The 19159-nt window shown below is 34.3% G+C and overlaps 2 protein-coding genes across 2 annotated transcripts; both read right to left on the bottom strand.

Annotated features, from left to right (window-relative positions):
* Nucleotides 5992-7490, bottom strand: LOC18613514 (glutathione S-transferase F13). Its single transcript, XM_018120043.1, has 3 exons — nucleotides 7125-7490; nucleotides 6920-6968; nucleotides 5992-6556 (listed from the first exon to the last, which is right to left on the bottom strand). Exons 1-3 carry the CDS (start codon nucleotides 7443-7445, stop codon nucleotides 6093-6095), a joined length of 834 nt encoding a protein of 277 aa, XP_017975532.1. The 5' UTR covers nucleotides 7446-7490; the 3' UTR covers nucleotides 5992-6092.
* LOC18613513 (autophagy-related protein 18a) lies at nucleotides 8857-12230 on the bottom strand. The gene is made up of 4 exons (XM_018114210.1): nucleotides 11199-12230; nucleotides 10379-10577; nucleotides 9639-9765; nucleotides 8857-9137 (listed from the first exon to the last, which is right to left on the bottom strand). Exons 1-4 carry the CDS (start codon nucleotides 12051-12053, stop codon nucleotides 9047-9049), a joined length of 1272 nt encoding a protein of 423 aa, XP_017969699.1. The 5' UTR covers nucleotides 12054-12230; the 3' UTR covers nucleotides 8857-9046.

The raw sequence follows: 19159 nt of genomic DNA, 5'->3' as shown, positions 1-19159 counted from the left end.
AAGCATCAAATCAAAATATAAAATAAAGCCATATGATCATATCACATTACTTAAACAACAAAAGTTGATGAATCTTTTATTAAACCAACAAAACAACCTTGAAAGACTCAACCACCTTAGTCTAGTTGTTGCAAATCAAAGATGTCCAAGAAATATTAGTGCAGCTTCTAACGGTAATCTACACCAATGAATCAGACAATCATTCTCTAAAGATTAAGAGTGCTATCGTGTTTATGTGCTAGTAAAGATGAGTTTCATAAACTCAAATCTCATACAAAACAGTCTTAGGGCCGAACACACATAATACAAAGTGAAAGAAAACGATTTTATCTTCCTAAGGGGCGGCTAGGGCAAGTGTGTTTTTCAAGTGTATAGGCTTCTCTTGTGTTGGGAAGCTATAGCAAAGTATTTATACCTTTGATTTATATAACCTTAATTAGGTTAATTACATAACTTTTTATGTAATTGCTAATTAATCAAATAACTTAATTAAACTATTTAATTAAGTCCTTAAGAAGCTTATAACTTCTAATTTGACTAAGTCCAACTTAATCACCTTCTCCCATTTTATTTTTAATAGTCATTTTAGGTGTGTGACTCATTAGGCTTTTAACATGTTGGCAATGAACTTAAGATATAATCTTTAAATTAAACTTAGGATTAGATAAATTTAAACTATTTTAAATTTATCATTAATCAAATTAACTATCTAAAGTTCATAGACCAAAAGCAGGATCTAGCAATCTATTATGGCCACCCAAATATTAGAAGAGTCAAGATGGTTTGACTTAACCTTTTAGTAATCAACCATTTAGTGTAATTCATTATCTCATCATATATTTCAGAAAAAATAAAAGTATGATGCAGTGTTTGTTCTCATTAATCCTCATATTTGATCTTACAATTAAATTATTAGTTTTAAAGAGACTTATGAAACTCCTTTCATAATTTCTAAGTCACCTTGGCCAAGGACTTCAATAAGTTAATATTAACCGAGAACAATTAGAATATGTCTCCTAAATCACTTGGGGTGATAATTCTTATCTTGACCACTCATTTGCCTTCACATACTTCATTTTATACCTAACAACATCTTGTTTTTGCATGCTTAGTAGGACCCGTAAGAACGAAATCAAAGTATAACACTCCACATATAAAACAACTTGATGTCTCAAGTCTAAAAAGTATTTACACGACTGACATATGAGAAGTATTGCATAAACACAAGAGTGAGATACCAAATGCACTTCTCATAACGAGTCATGTTCGATTAACTTGTTCCTAAAACAAGCACCCACATTGTAATTTCAAGTATCTCTATACTTTAACCTATGAGATCAATTGATTTATTTTCAACTAAAAAACATAAAATGTATCAGTCTCTAAACATCATTGATGTCCAGTTTCAATGATACATTAATCAGAAACATTTAGAGATTATACTTTGATGCATAATGATCTCATAATTGTAACACTTTACAATTCCTTTGCAAGGCATATTAATCTCATGAACTTCATTCAATAAATTAATAATCATTATCTTATTGATGAATTAAAACGTTTAATTATTCAGCATAAATGATATGATTGCATAATTAGATCTAAGCCTTGAAAATCCAATTGGTCATAAGGCTCATTCCAACACAATTAACCATTGCACATTATCAACTTAGTAATAAGAAAATATATATTTTATATAAATTTAAAATATATATAATATTATATATAAAATATTAGTTTAGTTTTTAGTCAGTTCGATCTAAAAATTTTAAAATCGAGAATTGACTAAATAAACCAATTAGATTAAACATTTTAGACGAATAGATCCAATAAACTAATTAGACTAAACTATTTTATCCAAATTATATTTAATTCAGTTGGATCATTGATCCAGTCCGATTTTACTTGTCTTCAAATTGTGGATTGTTATTCTTGAATGGAGAAATAACAAAATGAAATCACCTTGTTCTTTTAGAGGAGAACAAATTTTCATTTGATTTTAATACAAATTGAAATTAAAAAAAAAAGAAAAGAAACTTGCACCACATCTAAGCAGAAAGAATTGATTATAATCCCCCTATCGATTAGTTGGTTTTGGGTTCTAATAAGATCACAGCCACTTGCCTAGATATTTCAGCCACATACAAAAATAAAAATTGAAGAAAACATCAATTATAACAACAAACATTTTCCCTACAACAAATCAATTGATCAAGCATGAAAATTTTTGGAAGGGTCAGGGTAGAGGACAAGGTAGGGGAGATAGAGTAATAATTGACAAAAGGGATAGTCTAATTGTCAGGATAGTCTAATTAAAAGAAGCAAAGCAGAGAACTTTTCATATGTATAGGACTCAATACAAGATCAATTATCATAGAACCAAGCATGGGGTTTACATTGTTGACGAGCAAAGCAGCCTACTTATCTTCACGGAGACTGACATGGACAAGCTCAAATTCTACACCTTTCTCATGGAGACATGTGATAATTTTATTTTATAAAATTATTTTATGTCATTTTGTTGTAAAAGCTAGCTAAATTCTTAAATTTAAATTAGAATTTAGTTATTTTAAAATATTTTTTAATTAATTTATTTTTATTTAGTCATTTTATTTTATGCTATTTTTATATTTATTTACTTTACTTTAATTATTATTTATTACTTTTTATATTTTTGTAGGATTCTAAAGAATAAGGGTTCAAATTGGTGAATAAAGGTGATTCAAAGACCTAAGCTCTAATCATATATGTTGAAGTATTATGATCATAACTTTCACTACAAAAGTCCAAATAAAGTTATTCTTGAGCCATTGAAAAGCTAAGAGCCAGAGCTACAACTTTTATATTTATCACTTTGTCTAGTTCTGCATTAAAGATTGAGAAAAACTCATTGAAAGTTGACGGAGTGTATTAGTTAGCAAGAGAAGACCTAAAGCCAAAGTGAGCAGCGTGGCATCGAGGGGTTGTGTTGCGGAGTCGAGAGGGAAATTCTAAAGGATTGGTGCGGGAAAGAGAAGGCTGCAGGCTTGTTAAGGGTATATGGGCTTTACACCTATTCTAAAGCCCATATTAAGAGCTAATTAAGCCCAATTAAAGAGATTAGATTATGATAGTGGTATTTAAAGAGAGTTTAAGGAGAAGTTAGTCGTAAGAAGACAACGAAAGATTCAAGAAGTCAGAAGTTAAGGTTAAAGATTGCATATTGAAGCTGCCAATATTTGCTTTTCCTCTTTATTAACTTTTATTATTCTTGTAACTCTTGATGGCTAAATTTTATATATTTTTAATTATTATTACAATTATGAGTAGCGAATTTATTTTCTCTAAAATTATAATTGAACTCACATGTAGTTTAAATTTTTAATCTCTTTCTTACTTATTATCAATGGAATTGAATTGTTTATTCCAATTTGTTTTCAATATTTTTAATTGACTGATCACCAATTAAATTGATTTAAAAACCTAAACAAAACTTAAGAAAATGAGTTTAGAGTAGACTAAAAATTAAAATAGCATATGATCATATTTATTTACTTGGATGAATAAATTGATTTATATCTAGGATAGAGAGATACATATATACTGTATATAGCCAGTATTAAAGTTTGAATTTAATGATTCTGTTTTAATTTCAATACACATAAAGATATAGTATCTTGATTAAAATAAATATTTTTATAAGAGTTTCAAGAGAACCTTCTAAATAATTGAAAATTTTAAGTTAGCAATTGAACCCATTGGAATAAGTTAAGAAAGAGGTAATATTTAGATGAAATGTAAATGATATTGTAATCTTAGACTTGTTTGAGTTTATTTTTATCCAATTTTATCACTACTTTGATTTTTTAGTTTAAATTCTTGTTAATTAGATTTAGTTAATTTATAATTTATTTAGTTACTTGATTTTCATTGTTTTGATAAGATTAAATTGTATTAATTTTAATATTTAGTGAAATTTTAAATTAATTCTCTGTGATATCGACATTTTGCTTATCAATATATTATTTGTACGATATGTATATTTATATGGGTAGAAAAATAGAACAACAACAGACCAGCACCCATGCTTTGCATGTGGACATTGCAGCTCCATATAACAAAGCACCGACTTAAGAGAGTGCCAGAAGAGATAGGGAGATAGATATTCTGTTGTTGTTAAAACGTTAAGAGAGGAAACGTAATGATGGATTTGAGGATAGAAGCTTACCAAACTGATCATGCATATAAAATTCAAACAACATCAAATGTTGTTTAGAGTGGGCGCGAGATACCATGAAAAAAATTTGCCACGAGACAAATGAAATATCCTTCTATTCAAAACATTTAACTCGGTCAACCAATTCAGCAACTTGAGCATGTTCGCTTTTGCATTGAAATCCCAACAAGCTTTATACGAAAATGGCAAACCATCCCTAACAAGCTTTATACAAGTTTTGAAATTCTTCACAATTCCTTGAAACTAGAGTCCTTCATTTAGGAAATTTTCTCATCGCTGGCCAAAAGTCACCCCCACTTTATTGAAAGAATATACGTTACAAGTTGATTTTGAATCCTGACCTTTCTGGCTTTATAGAAGCATGAGTCTTACTGTCCTTACTCTTAAAACTGGTTTAAAATGGGGTTCACTCTTGAGTATAAGAGATGAGGTTGATGGAATGGAAAAGTATTCACTTGTTTTACATTTTAAAGTTGGTAAAATTTCTAATTTTAGTAGTAGTAGTAGTAGTATTTTATCTGTTGATGTTTTGAATGTAAACGTAAGTGTAAGTGTAAGACTTCGTTATATAGTTGCTTAGGCTTGTATTCATCGCAAGACTTTGTTTATTTTTTCTGCTTTCCAGCCTAAGATCAATGGGAACAAACTCAAAGTCAAGATCATGCCCAAACAGCCCTGCCAGAACCTTAAAAGGTGGTAGGTGAGTTGATTTAGCTGACCAGATACCGTTTACCTTTTATTGCAATCGTACCGTACGTTAGACTACATTAGAGCAATTAAGAATTCAGGTTAAGATTGATATTATGATTGAAACCCAACAATGATATCATAATAACTTTGGTGAAGGTTGCAGTGTTATGCTGTTGGGTTCAATCTGCATCCACATTTGAGTCTTGACCAACAATACTTGAGCTTCTTTGAGATTTTGGTGCCTAATGAGATCACAATTTTTTTCCTTGAACTTAAATTTTCAGCCCACGTGCTTGGATTAATTGTTTTAGATTCTGACATGAACATTTCCCCATAGCAAATTCATGAAAAAACAAGCGTTGACAGGATTTGGATTAAGAAATGAAAAAAAGGGCGGACAATGGAAAATGGCAAAGAGAGACTTGTAGCAAAAATTGATGATGGTCAAGTTCAGGTTGAAAGAGTAAAATGTGGGATGAAAACCCACCACCGTATGACCAAATATCCGCCTTATGTTCCATTTGAAGGAAGCAGACAGAAAACTGAGAAAGCACACGCTGGAAAATGGAAAGGCTGTATGAGACGAGGCGTGGCCTTTCCATTCATATTGGCAGGAGATGGAAAGCTTCCGGTTTTCACAGCTCAGAAGACCAACCAGCTAGCCAGAAGGAGAACAAATTCTACTCGTCTAGACCTTTCTGAAGGAGACAAAACAGCTGATTCGCAATGGGTGTGGGACAAAGGGAACTCTATACAACTTGAGTAAGCTTGAAGAGCTTTTATGGAATATTATATGCTCGTGCACTTTTATAAGGGGGATTTATATCGGAAATTCAGATTAACAGTCAAAGATACGTGGTTCCACAAGTGTATAATAGCATCAAGGGTTTAGTGTATAATAACACTGAATCACCTCGATAAACTAAATCACAATCTCCGATGTATATCATAATCAAACAATCATGATGATAATGATTCCGTTTAAGTAGTTAATTCAGTCAATGAAATCAGCATCTTCAGAACATTGTCACTTGTGTAGTACAATAATCACAGAAGAACAGAGGCAGGGAGATTGAGAACAAGCATTACTCTTTCAAATTATTAATTCCATAACGATAAAAGTGAAAAACCAAAACCCAAACGATGGCAAAAGTTCTTTAAGTTCTTAAAAACAGTAATACTTTGATCAGTTTTGTTTCTCGCCGAAATTCATAGCTGAAGCCACTTTGAGAAAAGCAGGCCTTGAAGAGATATCCTCCCACCAAGCCTTAACATGTGGACGGTCATTTATCTGATTTGCCCAAGGAGTCTTCATGAAATAGTAAGTGTAAGAGAGGTGGAACAAATCGGCCAAGCTGTAAAAATCTCCAGCAAGGTACTTGGCGCGGCTCAGCTTATCCTCGTATATATCAAGCACTTTGCCAAGTTTCTCCAAGTTTTCATCAATGATTGCTTGTTCAGGGGATTTGCCCTGGAGAGGTGCCACGAAGAACTGGAAGACAATTGGAGAAATCGCAGGGTGGTATTGCTGGGATTCCACCTCCATCCACACTTTGACCTGTGCACCCTCTTTCACGTTTTGGTACCTGATCAGATCATAGCCACTTTCCTTGAACTTTTCAGCCACATACGCTGAGATTGCTCTAGACTCTGACACATGTATAGACATACCAAAAATTATCAGAAGAAACAGATTTCTTTATACCTTTTCTTTGTTCTTTTTGTAAAAGGTGAATAGACACAAAAACATACTACAAAAGGATCCGCGTCAGCCTATACAAGTGATCAAGTGTTTTGACATCCTTTTCCCACCTCCTCTACAAAGTAATAGATGTTTCATTTCTTTGATTTTTGGAGCAACTAAATGGTTCCTTTAGTTCCTCCTAAAGTTATATTTAACCAGTTAATAAGCCAAAGATTCCACTGTCCTCCAGGTTTAGAGATAATGACCAAGAACAGTATGGGGTTCACATAAAGCGCTATCAAGGGAACAGATCGAGAGAGACAGCCTACCGAAAAGAGTGAGATCACCGTCTTCTAGCACCGGAATCTGACCGAAGGGCTGCATTACAAAGAGAAGCCATTCTTATTATTTAAAAAAAAAAAAAAAAGGGGGGGGGAGGGGGTGGGGGAGGAAGAAAAGAAAAGGTAAATNGAGAAGAAAAGAAAAAGGTAATGCGAGAAGCTAACATAAAGAAGACAGGGTAAAGGATTTTACGTTTTTCGCGAGGAATGGAGGCTCCTTGTGTTCACCTGCGAAAAGATTGACAGAGATAAACTCAAAATCTGCTTCCTTCTCATGCAAACAGGTCAGGACACGCGAAGTGCACGTGGACATGGCAGCTCCATACAACTTGAGAGCCATTTCCATGAGATTTGAGAGTTTAAGTGAGAGAGAAACAGTGAAGAAAACAATAGCAAAAACAGTGATAAAAGAAGCCAAGAAACCTGCCGAAGTGTTTGTGAAAGTGAAGGGGAGAGGAACAGTGTTTATATAGTAGTCTGCAGTAAGTGTGAAAGAGATGACCCAATCTTCCATATTAATCGCCTCGCCCTTTGCCTCAATATGGCATGTGTACCAGCTCTCCTTTACTTTTCTCCTTTTCTTTTTAAAGAAAAATCATAATAAAAAAAGAAGTGGTTACTAATGCCTTATAATTTCTCGCCGTATAGTCTGACTAATAGCAATCTTTTCTTTTTTTTGTAGAGAATAAATATCATATATATTCTATTATCCAAGCATTGATTAGATGAGCAGATTTCTTTAGATTACATAACGGTACAATGATATGTTCATCGAGAAGCACTGCAATTTTTGGAGCACTTTGGGGGATACACTGAGTCACCTCGGGTGTATTAAATCCCAATCTTCAAGATCTTAGTCAAATACTATCATTTAATTAAGATTTGATTGAGACCCTAAGATGATTTGAGAGGTATTCAAACTTTAACATTGCCATAATTTTAGTCTAAATAGCATAATACTCAACGATCATTCTCTTTCAGGTAATAATAAAGTAAATCTAATAGTACCAAAGTGAAAAGGTGAAAACAAAGGGTTCATTTTCGGGAGCTCAATGATTTCAAGGAAAAGGGGAATTTAAATGAAGAATTCATAAAGTGAGGCAACATAGACATAGTAGTCACACATAATCAACCCGAAAAATAGAATAATGTAAAAAGTATGTATATATTCCAAATGACAATCAGAAAGAATAAAGCCTGCCCAAATTAAAGAATCCAATGGTTTTGTAAGATTAATTGGCAAACCACCCACATGATCGAAAAGTTGGCTTGGGGACCCCAATTTTGATTAGAAAACTAATTTAGCTAATGACACAATCAGGTACGATCTGGTCAAACCACAGTTTTCAGTGCTTTGAATGCAAAAATAATATAAACGGTCAAGTGACATGGAATTCTGGGTAAATTATTGTTCGGACATTTTAAACGAGGAGAATCAACCGCTCTTAATTAACACTGCTATAGTCAAACAAGTAGAAGCCACGTCCAATGATTTTGCTTTAGCTAAATTCTGTTTGGATTCAGAGATAATCCAACCACTGGACCACAACATTAAAACTAGAGGGGGCCCTTATAGTGATACAAGTATAATTTAAGAATTAAATATTCACATAATTAGAGTTCTACATTATACATTTCTGTTTAAACAATTAAATATTTTGACACTAACAAAACCAGTTCGACTAAAAAGCATTCCGATAAAGAATATTATTTTTACAACGAAGAGATATATTTTTAATTGAAGAAGAAAATTGTGAGTTTCTTTAAAAACTTCGGCAAATATGCTTCCATGGAAGTAAAATTTGAAACTATTCATGAACTGGTGACACTTAGCAAGACGTATTGAGGATTTCAACATTGTAACGCCGCCTCTCGTCTAAACAAACGGGAATTAAACTATGAACAGGTGAAATTTATTGATTTTGTTTTTTTGGGAGGGGATAAGCAGTTACAAACTTTACAAATCTATATCTATACTTATATTATTTACAAATTACAACATACATTAGGTGAATCATGGTAAAAAAAAAAAAAAGAGTAGGGTAAAAAAGGAGGCAGAAGCTTAGAAGATACAATATATGGCCGAATAAATAGAAAATATAAATAAATAACTCTTCAGAAAGCTGCCTCTGGCTTCAGAAAGTTGTGATATTCCAGCTGAGTCATTTCCCCACCATTCACTGGGTCAAATTGGCATCGGTAGAAGCTGCATTCATAATCAATTGCACTTTTTCAAATAACTGATCCCATCAAGTTTCTCCCTCAACAAAAACAAGCACAAAAGGACAAAGTAGATGCTACCAAGGGAAAAAAAAAGAAGAGAAAAAGAATCAAGTGAGCTCATGTGGAGATGTCAGACAAGCAGGGGGGTAAAGATGGAACTCATCCAGAGGCATCATCGTGATGACCTTGTCGCTGCAAGAAAATTTCCTAAGAATATACTCAAGCAACTCTTCACAAATTATGCTTTGACAACGAATAACTCTAGGAAAATGGGTGGGTCAACAACCCTACGCCAAGGTTGCTGAGTAATTACCAAGCATGCTGCAAAAGCTTTCAAAGTCACAAAATACCTCCAAAGTCCCCCTAGATGTTAGTTGGTTAATTTACCAGCATATTAAATTCAAATTAATCAAACAACATATAAGTTTTAAACTGATGGATGGTTGTTCCAGCCAATTTTTGGCATGTATTTGTTTTCGCTTACCTTCCGTCAATGCCAAGAATCACCACTGTATTCTTTTGGTGACCAAAAGCAACGATGTACTGAGAACCTTCAACCAGGCGGAACTGAGCCACTGACCATTCTGAGCTGAAGTACTTGGGTAACACTCCTGCAAGCAGAAAGATAGTTAAGATGCGTATCATAGTTGACACCCCAAAAATTAAAAAAAAAAATTCTCAAATGCCTACTTTCTAGACATGATCTTGTTAGTTCTCACATTCTATTCAAGTGTTAGTTTCTCTGCTGGCTGAAGTACTTGGATAACTGTCCAATAAGCAGAAAGCCAGTTTAGATGCTCATCATAATCACTCACAAATTTTGAAGATATTGTCTCAAATGCCAAATTTCTAGTAGCTATATTAGACACACACTGGTTACATACTATTAGAATGCTAATTCTCCACTGGATCATCATTCATCATCCAACTAAAAGTTGTATTTTGTTTCTCATGCCATAGGTGCAAGATACTCAAAAGATCAGAAAAAGGAAGATGTAAATGGCAGTCACCATGGATGTTCTTGTTCCCCAATAGATTCTATTTTGTTGTACAAAATGTAATATTCCGTCATTAGAGAATCTGAAGCATTAGCATCACTAATGCTAGGAAAAGATATAAAATATAGTATTAGATCAACTTTCATAGTGATCCAGTGACTGAAGACAACATTGCATTGTTCAAATCAACAACAGAAAAACCAGCAGGCAAAAAAAGGCATTTTACCTCTGATAAAAGAAAGAGAGGAGTGGGGTGATGTAACAGGGTCCGATGCACTTTGTGACCTGTCAGAGCCTGGAGATGCAGCATTAATCTTAAGGCTGAAAACATGGACGGTGCCCTTGTCACTTGAAACTGCTAACCACTGGGCGTTTAAAGAGAAGGCCAAACTATAAATTTCAGCTCTATCTGCACCCCTCCTTACCTATATTTATTGAACAAGAAAACTTTCAGAAAGTCAGAAAATTTTGTGGAATCCCCATTAGTGAGATATAATTATTTTTAGTTTTCAATGCTCCACACCCCCTCAAGAAAAGGGTGGACATCTTTCATCCACTGCATATAGAAAATGCAAAAGAACAAAGCCTAACAATCATAACACATCCGATGATAAAGGAAATATAGTAAGTACAGAAAACATGGAAAGACCATAATGGTGAAAAAGGTTACAATCCACATTCATTTGACATAAATACCTTCGTTTTGCTCCCAATTTGTCACATATTTAAGTAAATCAAAGGAATATATTATTAGCTTGCTCAAAGCTAACAAAATCATAAAAGAAATAGAATAGATACAGCACACATACTAACGCCTATGTTCGGCTTTATAGGACAAACAATCTACTGAAATTTCTTGCAAGTTTTGTGTCTTTACACTAATTTGACTAAAAAGAAAAAAAAAACTTCAAAACAATTCCAAAATTAATATCTGTGCTAGGGGTTCCACTTAAAGCATCGAAATTACACTCAATTTACCTAATTCAATTAATCAATGAACAAAAAGGAAGTAACGAAATAGCGGCTATTAGTATTAAATGACATACCTCTTGCAGCAAGGTACCGTCAACGGTATTAAAAATGCGAACCAGTGTCCCTTTAGTGCTCGCAGTAGCGAGCAACTGCCCATCCTGCGCAAGTGCAAAGCACGCAATTCTCGAATCATGAGCCATAATAAACTTAGTCCTCTTCGAGGCGTAATGCTCCACCCTAACCTGGCCCTTTTGCAGTCCAGGACAAACCAAAACCAAGGACCCGGCCCCCTGGGATACTGCGCAAAGTCCCTTCGGATTCGCTATGGTCTCAATCTGGTGCAGCACTTTCAAATCCGCAAAATTGTATACGAATATTTTCTGTTCCAAAACGACAACGATTCGGTCTCTCCGAAGCCGAACCGATCTTACTTCCGAACGAAAAGAAAGCTCGCCGATGCATCGGCTCTGGTGGTCGTCCCAGATCATAACCTTATTAGGCGGGTATTGCGGGTTGGGTCCACCGCCAACGAGTGCCAAAATATTGCACCGAAAAAGCATCTCGACAACGCCGATGCCGCCGCCGCCGCCGCCGCCACTATCGAAATCTCGGCGAAAGATCTCGCGGAAAGGATCGCAATTATAGATCCGGAAGCCCTGGTCGATGCCTGAGGCGAAGCAGCCGTGGTCCTGGTTAAAGGAGAGGTGGAGGAGAGAAGGCTGCGGCGCGGCTGGAGAAATCGCCTCGGGTGGAGTCGAAAGTGGGGTGTGAAAATTAGGATTAGAGTTGGGGGTGGGAGTCGGGTTTGGGTCCCCGTCAGGAGAAGCGTGATGCTGAATCTGAGGGAGAGATTCCTGGTTGGTTTGATCAGTCGAGGAAAGAAAATTAGGGTTAGGGTTAGGGCTAGGATAAGCTGAGAGGGTGGCCATGGAGGGATGTAGAAGGAATTCGGAGGTGTTCTAGGGGCCGCAAAAGGAAAAAACCATCAAGAAAAGAGGAAGAAGAAGGTGAGAAGAAGGGAAATTTAACTGTTTCCAAAAGAGCAAATTACGATGTTGTCCTGTTGGGAGAAGGAAGAGACGATCTGTTTGGGAAACATAATAAGTAGACAATAGTTGTGTTGGATTGGATCAAGGATCAAGGATTCTTTAATCGTAGGACACGTACCGACAAGAGATGTAGAGAGTTTTGCCTCGACCCGACGCCAACTGCCTTCAACACTGAGTCAGAAACTGCGGTCTCTGTTGCTTTTGGGTTGGGCTTTGGCTCATACACTTCTAAAACAAAGCCCAAAAACCTCTTAATCAAGTTTACCTCAAAATAGGATTTCTTTTTTTTTTTTTCATAAGAATAAATCTTTATTGCCTCATCAATCAAGGAAAAGAAACTCCAATTACATCACTAAACAATAAATCCTTCTATGCGGTAGTGGGATAGGCTACAAAATTTTCTATAATAGAGAAGCTTTTATTGGCAAAAAAATCTACTATTATATTTTCTTATCAAAACACATGATGAATCTAAACCTCCTAATATTTTTTAATCCAATTTCGAATGAATTGAATTAAGCATGAATTTGCACATGGATGAACAGTTTTGTGAGGAGAGTGCTTGGACAACAAGTTTGCTATCAATTTGCAAGTCGATATTTCAAAACCCAAGCTCCCATGCATATTTAAGCCCTATGTATACTCTTCAAAGTTCGGCTTTGTAAGTTGAACATTATTCTGTCGACTGCTGATAAGCACCATTTGAGTTTAATGCAACCTGGCCACAAGAAGGAGCTTTCAAACTAGCTAAGATTTCTTCTTGGGATTATGTTGGACCTCCCCCATTCACAATGTTAATTGCCTCATTGATTTGCAATGCCAAAGCCATTCTATATATAATTGCCATTTTTCTATCAATAGGGAAATCTACATTTTCAAAGGTGAAAAAATTTCTCTATTTCCATAAAAACCAACAAGTAGTCCCAAAAATGATATTCCATCTAGTGTTGATATCGATCACATCAATTTTCCCCAAGTTAGTCAAAAACCACTCTTAAAACTCAAGGTTAAAAACTCTACCATGCATCCTTACACGTAATAGACTAACCACGTCACAATAGCTATAGGATAGTCTTAGAGCACGTGACTGATGATCTCCTCTTCGACCCCACATTGCAAACATAGAGAAGTATTAATGAGATGTCTACAACATTTTTTTATATTCGTCAGCAACTTGTTGTTAAGACATTGGTGAATAAACATCCAAATTCTTTCTAGTCCATCCCACTTCCATGCTAATTGCCATTTCCTTGAGCTAACACTTGAGTTTGAATTATTAAGGTTCCTCAAGAAATGGAAAGCTAAAGGCACTATAAAATATCTCGAAGATGATAAAGCCCAATACGGTTTGTCACGATGATTAAGTATGGGAACAATGGTTTTTGAAGTAATGTAATTTCCCCCGGTGGAAGATAATTCAACAAGTTATTGAAGTCCTACTCACCATCTTCCAATACAAAACTTTTAATGCAACAATGATCTTCGAATGAATTACCCATCGACCTCACTACTTCGACAAGAGAGTGATCTTCGACCCATATGTCCATCCAAAATCAAGTTATGAGTCCATTCCCTATTGTCTATCTAATTTTTTTTTTAAATGTCTCCCATAATTTGCAAATGGATGTCCAAAAATAAGAAGAGCCTTTACTTTGTAGTTTATCAGGGCATGCAAACCTCACATATTAGGATTTCTGAATTTGAAATTGGAAATTCAACTTGGATAGGTTTGTTTATGACTATAAACTAATAGTAATTATTAAGTAATATTAAGTTTGTAAATCAAATACTTATTTATATTATTAGTATTTGTTGTCACTACATCAAATGTGAATTTTTTATTTATTTTTATTTAATAATTATATATATAATTTAAATATTTCCAAAATGTAAATTTGAATTATAAATATATAATTAAAATTTTGTAAAATTAATTTATAAATTATTCAATTATTAGAATTAATTAAAATACTTTTTTAATAAATTCATTTAATACAACTAGAATTATTATTTACAAATTGAATAAATCTTATTAATATTTATAATGAAAAGATAATTTTAATGATAATTATTGGATGGAATTAGAATTTTTATTTATGAATTGAAGAAATTTTATTTATATTTATAATAAAAAAATTTTATATGATAATTTAGAAATACAACAAGTAAATATATATCTCTTCATCGGTAAGAATTTTTACCAAGATCTGTTCTTTTTATATATATGGATATGGATAGATTATAAATATAAATAGATACATATAAGATTATAAATAAGTTTAGGTATCATTTATCAAAAAATAAAAAATTATACTAGTTAGGTCTAACTAAAAATAGGATAAGATAAACAATATAAAACATTAAAACATTTATTATTTGTTACAATCCTACCAAAATTCTATATCGTGGGGAGTTTTTCTTTTTTTTCTTTTAGTGTAAAATCCATTGATTGTGATTTTTTAATTTTTTTCACATAATATTTTCAATTAGCATTATGTGCATTTTATTTCTAATTGGTATTATATGGATAATTTTTGTTCCTACAAAGAATTAGACTGTTAATTTATTGAATAAAATTATAAAAATATCTTTAAAGGTAAACAAAAAAAGTTAACTTTGAATTGAGAGATTTTGATATTTTTACTAGGTGAAATTAATGACTTAAGCTTAAGGGGTAATATAAATTATTCACAATATGTTAATTATCAAAAAAATATTTATATAGTTCTAATTGAGAGAAAAAAAACTTAAAATATAATGTGAAAAAAGTTAAATGATGAGAGAAGTGAAATTAACTTTTTTTTAATTTAAATAAAAATATTTATATACATTTATTATATAACTCTAGAAAATTATATACATTTATTATATAACTCCAGAAAATTAACCCACCTAAAATTTCTAAGATTTTTGTATTAAAAAAAGGTAGTATATGCAATAATAAATGCAGCATTACAAAAACAAAAAGTTAGGCTACCAGGTATAAATGGTGTCTATTTTATGTCGATTACTGTCATAAATGAAGGAAGTGCAAGCGGGGCTCATGTGGCAAATGAGCAATAATGGTGCTATTTAAGTAGCACATGGCTGATACTCAAATGTCGGCTCAACTGGGTAATTAACTATGCGAAAAAGGGGCAAAATGGAAGGAGGAGATAATACTTGCAATAAATGATAAATGAAGAAAAGCAGTATAAAACTAAAGCCGCATATTCGCTCATTAATTTGGATTCTGACAGAAAGACTTTATTCTTAAGTAGATTGCAGGGCCAATGTAAAATGCTCTGCAATGGACAACTCACCGCTATCAGTCTGTCACCATCGTACTAGCAGAGGGGTCCAAACACAACGGGTGGGGGTAGAGGTGGCAAACGGATGAATGCTGATACTTGAAAGACAGCCTTTGTAAGCTGGTAGTCACCATTTGTGTATAATTGTGACATTATATTATATGATCCTATCTTTTTTTAATCTTTAAATTTGTAGGATTTCAATTTTTATGAATTGCCTCAAATCAATTAGGCAAATAATAATAGGACTAATGTAGAAGGTTTTTTGGTAAATTGAAAGAGGACGTATTGCAATGAGTGAATTAGAATGTGCTAGAGATGACAGAGAAGAAGACTGAAGCAATCCTAGAAGCATAAGTGCTTTGGGTGACAGGTGGTGAAGGATGAGTAAAGGTGGAAAAAGCGACGGATTACGGCAAATGGGAAAGGTTGAATAGAAAGATTGTTTGGAGGAATCTAGAGAGAGCTTTAAGGATAATATTTGCTGTGTGTCTAATGATTTCTCCTTCCCTTTCTCAACTTCCAAAGCTCTCATATTTATACTGATCAGGAGCACCTTCTTAAGAGTAGTTGGGAGAACACGTTCAATCATAAGGGAACGTGCTTGTCATGGAAAAGCAGTTAAATGGTTTATGGGATATTATGAAAATAGCAATGTAGTTGAGTAGTTGGCATAAGTTTTGGGTAATGGAATAGTGACACTTGATAGTGTGTTACGTGTATTTTTAAAAAAGAAAGAAAAAAGGGTAAAACACATTTATTTCAAAGAAAGGTTAAAAGGAAGTCCTCTTAACTATCTTCATATTTGAGTACCAAGCCAAGCTCTCTAGAACATCCCAAATGTGAAGATAACTCATGAACCTTGTCATTTATTTTGAGTTATTTTCACTTTCCCATACAAATAATTGTTTCATGCTTATTTTTAAGTGTTTCTACACTTGGAACATTCTTGGGTGCTCTCACATTGGGAATGCCCTTGAGTACTTCTGCATTTGGAACACCCTTGGGCGTTTCCACGCTAGCTTCCCTGCTTGGAACACCCTAGGGCGCTTCCTTGCTTGGAACACCCCTTAGTGCTTCTTCACTTGGAACACCCATGAGTGCTTCTCCACTTGGAACACCCATGAGTGCTTCCACATTTGGAACACCCTTGGGCGTTTTTGCGCTTGGAACACTCTTAGATGCTTCTGCACTTAGAACACCCCTAATGTAATTTGTTTGTAACACAATCCTTCAAAATAGTTAGCCAAAATTGGACATCTACATTTTAGTAGAATAGGGTAGTTTCAGGTCAAACTTTGATGACATGTTCTTAGGCATCACCAATCTTACCGTTGAATTATTTGAATTTTGGGCTGGAGTAATCTATGGGGTATGGCTTAGCAGTTACTTTAGTAGAATAGGGTAATTTCAGGTCAAACTTTGATAAGTTGAGATTGTTATTCCTTTGATCGAGCAGTTTCTCCAATTCTTCATTTGTGACAAAACTTTGTGCTCTACTAATAAGAGTTACAGTGATGAGATTGCCTATAATAGAGGGATTGGTGGTATTGTGGGGTGGGTTGGTCGTGGTCTCTCAATTTCTTCCATTTCCATTATTGTTGACTACGTTAGTAACATTTTCTACTGTCATAGGTGGAGGTTGAGAGGTTGTGGCAGTTGAGGACACAAACTGGTTGATGGTCTCCATCATCTGCTTGTTGTTTTCCTCTAACACTTGTATCATTTCTTGGGAAGCTTGGAGCATTTTCATGAGCTCCTAGACATAGATGGGAATTGTAGTTTATTGGTTGTCGAGAAAACTCTCCATATCTTCATATAGAAATTTTCGGCTAATTTTCACTTATTGCAATCATTCCTCCCCAGCGAAGTCGCCAAAATGTAAAGGGTTCTTTTGGAAAAGAGAGAGAGGGCATGTTGAAAAGAGTGAATCAAAATGCGCTATAGGCAGTAAAGAAGAAGACTGGAATAGTCTTTGAGTGTAAATGCTTTTGGTGGTAGGTGCTGAGGGATAAGTAAAAGTGAAAAAAGCGATAGAATACTATGAATGGGAAAGGCTGAATAAAAAGACTGTTTGGAGGAGTTTAGAAAGAGATTTAAGGATAATCTCTACTGTGTGTTTAATGATTTCTCCTTCCCTTTCCCAACTTCTAAGACTCTCATATTTATACTAATCAGGAGCACCTTTTTAGGAGTAGTTGGAAGAACACGTTCAATCATGGGAGAACATGCTTGTCATGGAAGAGCAATTAAAGAACGATTTATGTGATATTAAGAAAATAACAATGTAGTTGAGTAGTGGGTATAAGTTTTGGATAACGGAATAGTGACACTTGATAGTGCGTCATGTGTATTCTTAAGGCGTCACGTGTATTCTTAAGAAAGAAAGAAAAATGGGTAAAACACATGTACTTCAAAGAAATGTTAAGAGAAAGTCTTTTTAACTATCTTCATATTTGAGCCACCAAGCCAAGCTCTCTAGAACATCCCAAATGTGAAGATAATTTATGAACCTGGCACTTATTTTGGTTTATTTTCACTTCCTCGTACAAACAACTGTTCCATGCTTGTTCTTGAGTGTTTCTACGCTTGGAATATATTTCTTGAGCACTTTCGCGCTTGGAACACTCACAGGGGCTTCCACGCTAGGAACACCTTAGGCACTTCTACGTTTGGAACACCCTTGAGTGCTTCTCCGCTTGGAACATTCTTGAGTGCTTTAGCATTTGGAATACCTTTGGACGCTTTTGCGCTTGGAACACTCTTAGTACTTTCGCACTTCGAACACCCCTAATGTAATTTGCCTATAACACAATATTTTAAAATAGTTAACCAAAATTGAGCATCGACAACTAACTTTCCCGACCTTCCATTTCAGTTGAAGTATTACTTTGGACATAAATCAATGTTAAGTTGACTTTGGAGCTCCCTGACCATTTGTTCCACCTAACTTATTTATGAATAAGACTTAGTTAGGTTAGGGAGCTCACTTCCAGTCAAAGGAAATGCAGATTGAATGGCAAAAAATGCTTAGGTGTTCTCTTACCTATATATTAGGGAGCCCATTTTTCATCTTAACACAAGTGGTCATATAGTAACTAGAAATTGTAGGCTCCATTTTGCATTAAGAATGAGAGAGTCAATGCTCATTAGAACATAGATGATGTCCCTCAAAATCTTCACTTAATTATTTATAAAAAACTTAAAACCATTATATAATAAACTATTTAGACACATCAGACATGTGATGCAGTTGACAATAAATTTGCAAGTTTAGTGATCAGTCGTCGGTCCATTTGATTGTTCAAGTCAACCCGCTTGCAACTTGCATGCTAAAATGATAAATTTCTGTTTTGAACCCAAAAACAATTTGCATAGTTTGTCAAAACTAATGGACAAGTTATAATTCGTCCTTCAACATTCAGCTTAGCTGTTAAAAGGAAATTAGAATGGCAGTTTGACAAGTTTCGCAGACGTCAGGTTATGCATCTTGGCTCCTTTGGCTAGCAGCAAAAGAATAAAGATTCATCCCCTCTTTTCTTAGATCAATCTTTCCAGCACCTTGATTACGACACTTTGTTGCTCAATTTAAATGCAACATCACCTTAGCAAACAAACCAAATTACAGCAGCACAGCCAGACAAACAGGTAGGTAGAGAATTTGAAGTGCATTTGAAAGCCCAACAGTAAAGAAAA

Source organism: Theobroma cacao, chromosome 1 (genome assembly GCF_000208745.1).
Source record: "Theobroma cacao cultivar B97-61/B2 chromosome 1, Criollo_cocoa_genome_V2, whole genome shotgun sequence".
Lineage (NCBI taxonomy): Eukaryota > Viridiplantae > Streptophyta > Magnoliopsida > Malvales > Malvaceae > Theobroma > Theobroma cacao.
The sequence above is the reverse complement of the archived record's forward strand: the minus strand, read 5'-3'. Positions and strand labels throughout refer to the sequence as shown.

Excerpts from the sequence above, each read along its gene's own strand:
- LOC18613514 (XM_018120043.1), bottom strand. The coding sequence starts at position 7,445 with ATGGAAGATTGGGTCATCTCTTTCACACTTACTGCAGACTACTATATA. Across the intron at positions 6,969-7,124 it reads CTCCATTCCTCGCGAAAAAC|CCCTTCGGTCAGATTCCGGT; the intron begins GTAAAATCCTTT and ends TTTGTAATGCAG. Across the intron at positions 6,557-6,919 it reads CGGTGATCTCACTCTTTTCG|AGTCTAGAGCAATCTCAGCG; the intron begins GTAGGCTGTCTC and ends TACATGTGTCAG.
- LOC18613513 (XM_018114210.1), bottom strand. The coding sequence starts at position 12,053 with ATGGCCACCCTCTCAGCTTATCCTAGCCCTAACCCTAACCCTAATTTT. Across the intron at positions 10,578-11,198 it reads ACGGTACCTTGCTGCAAGAG|GTAAGGAGGGGTGCAGATAG; the intron begins GTATGTCATTTA and ends CAATAAATATAG. Across the intron at positions 9,138-9,638 it reads ATTCTTGGCATTGACGGAAG|CTTCTACCGATGCCAATTTG; the intron begins GTAAGCGAAAAC and ends TTATGAATGCAG.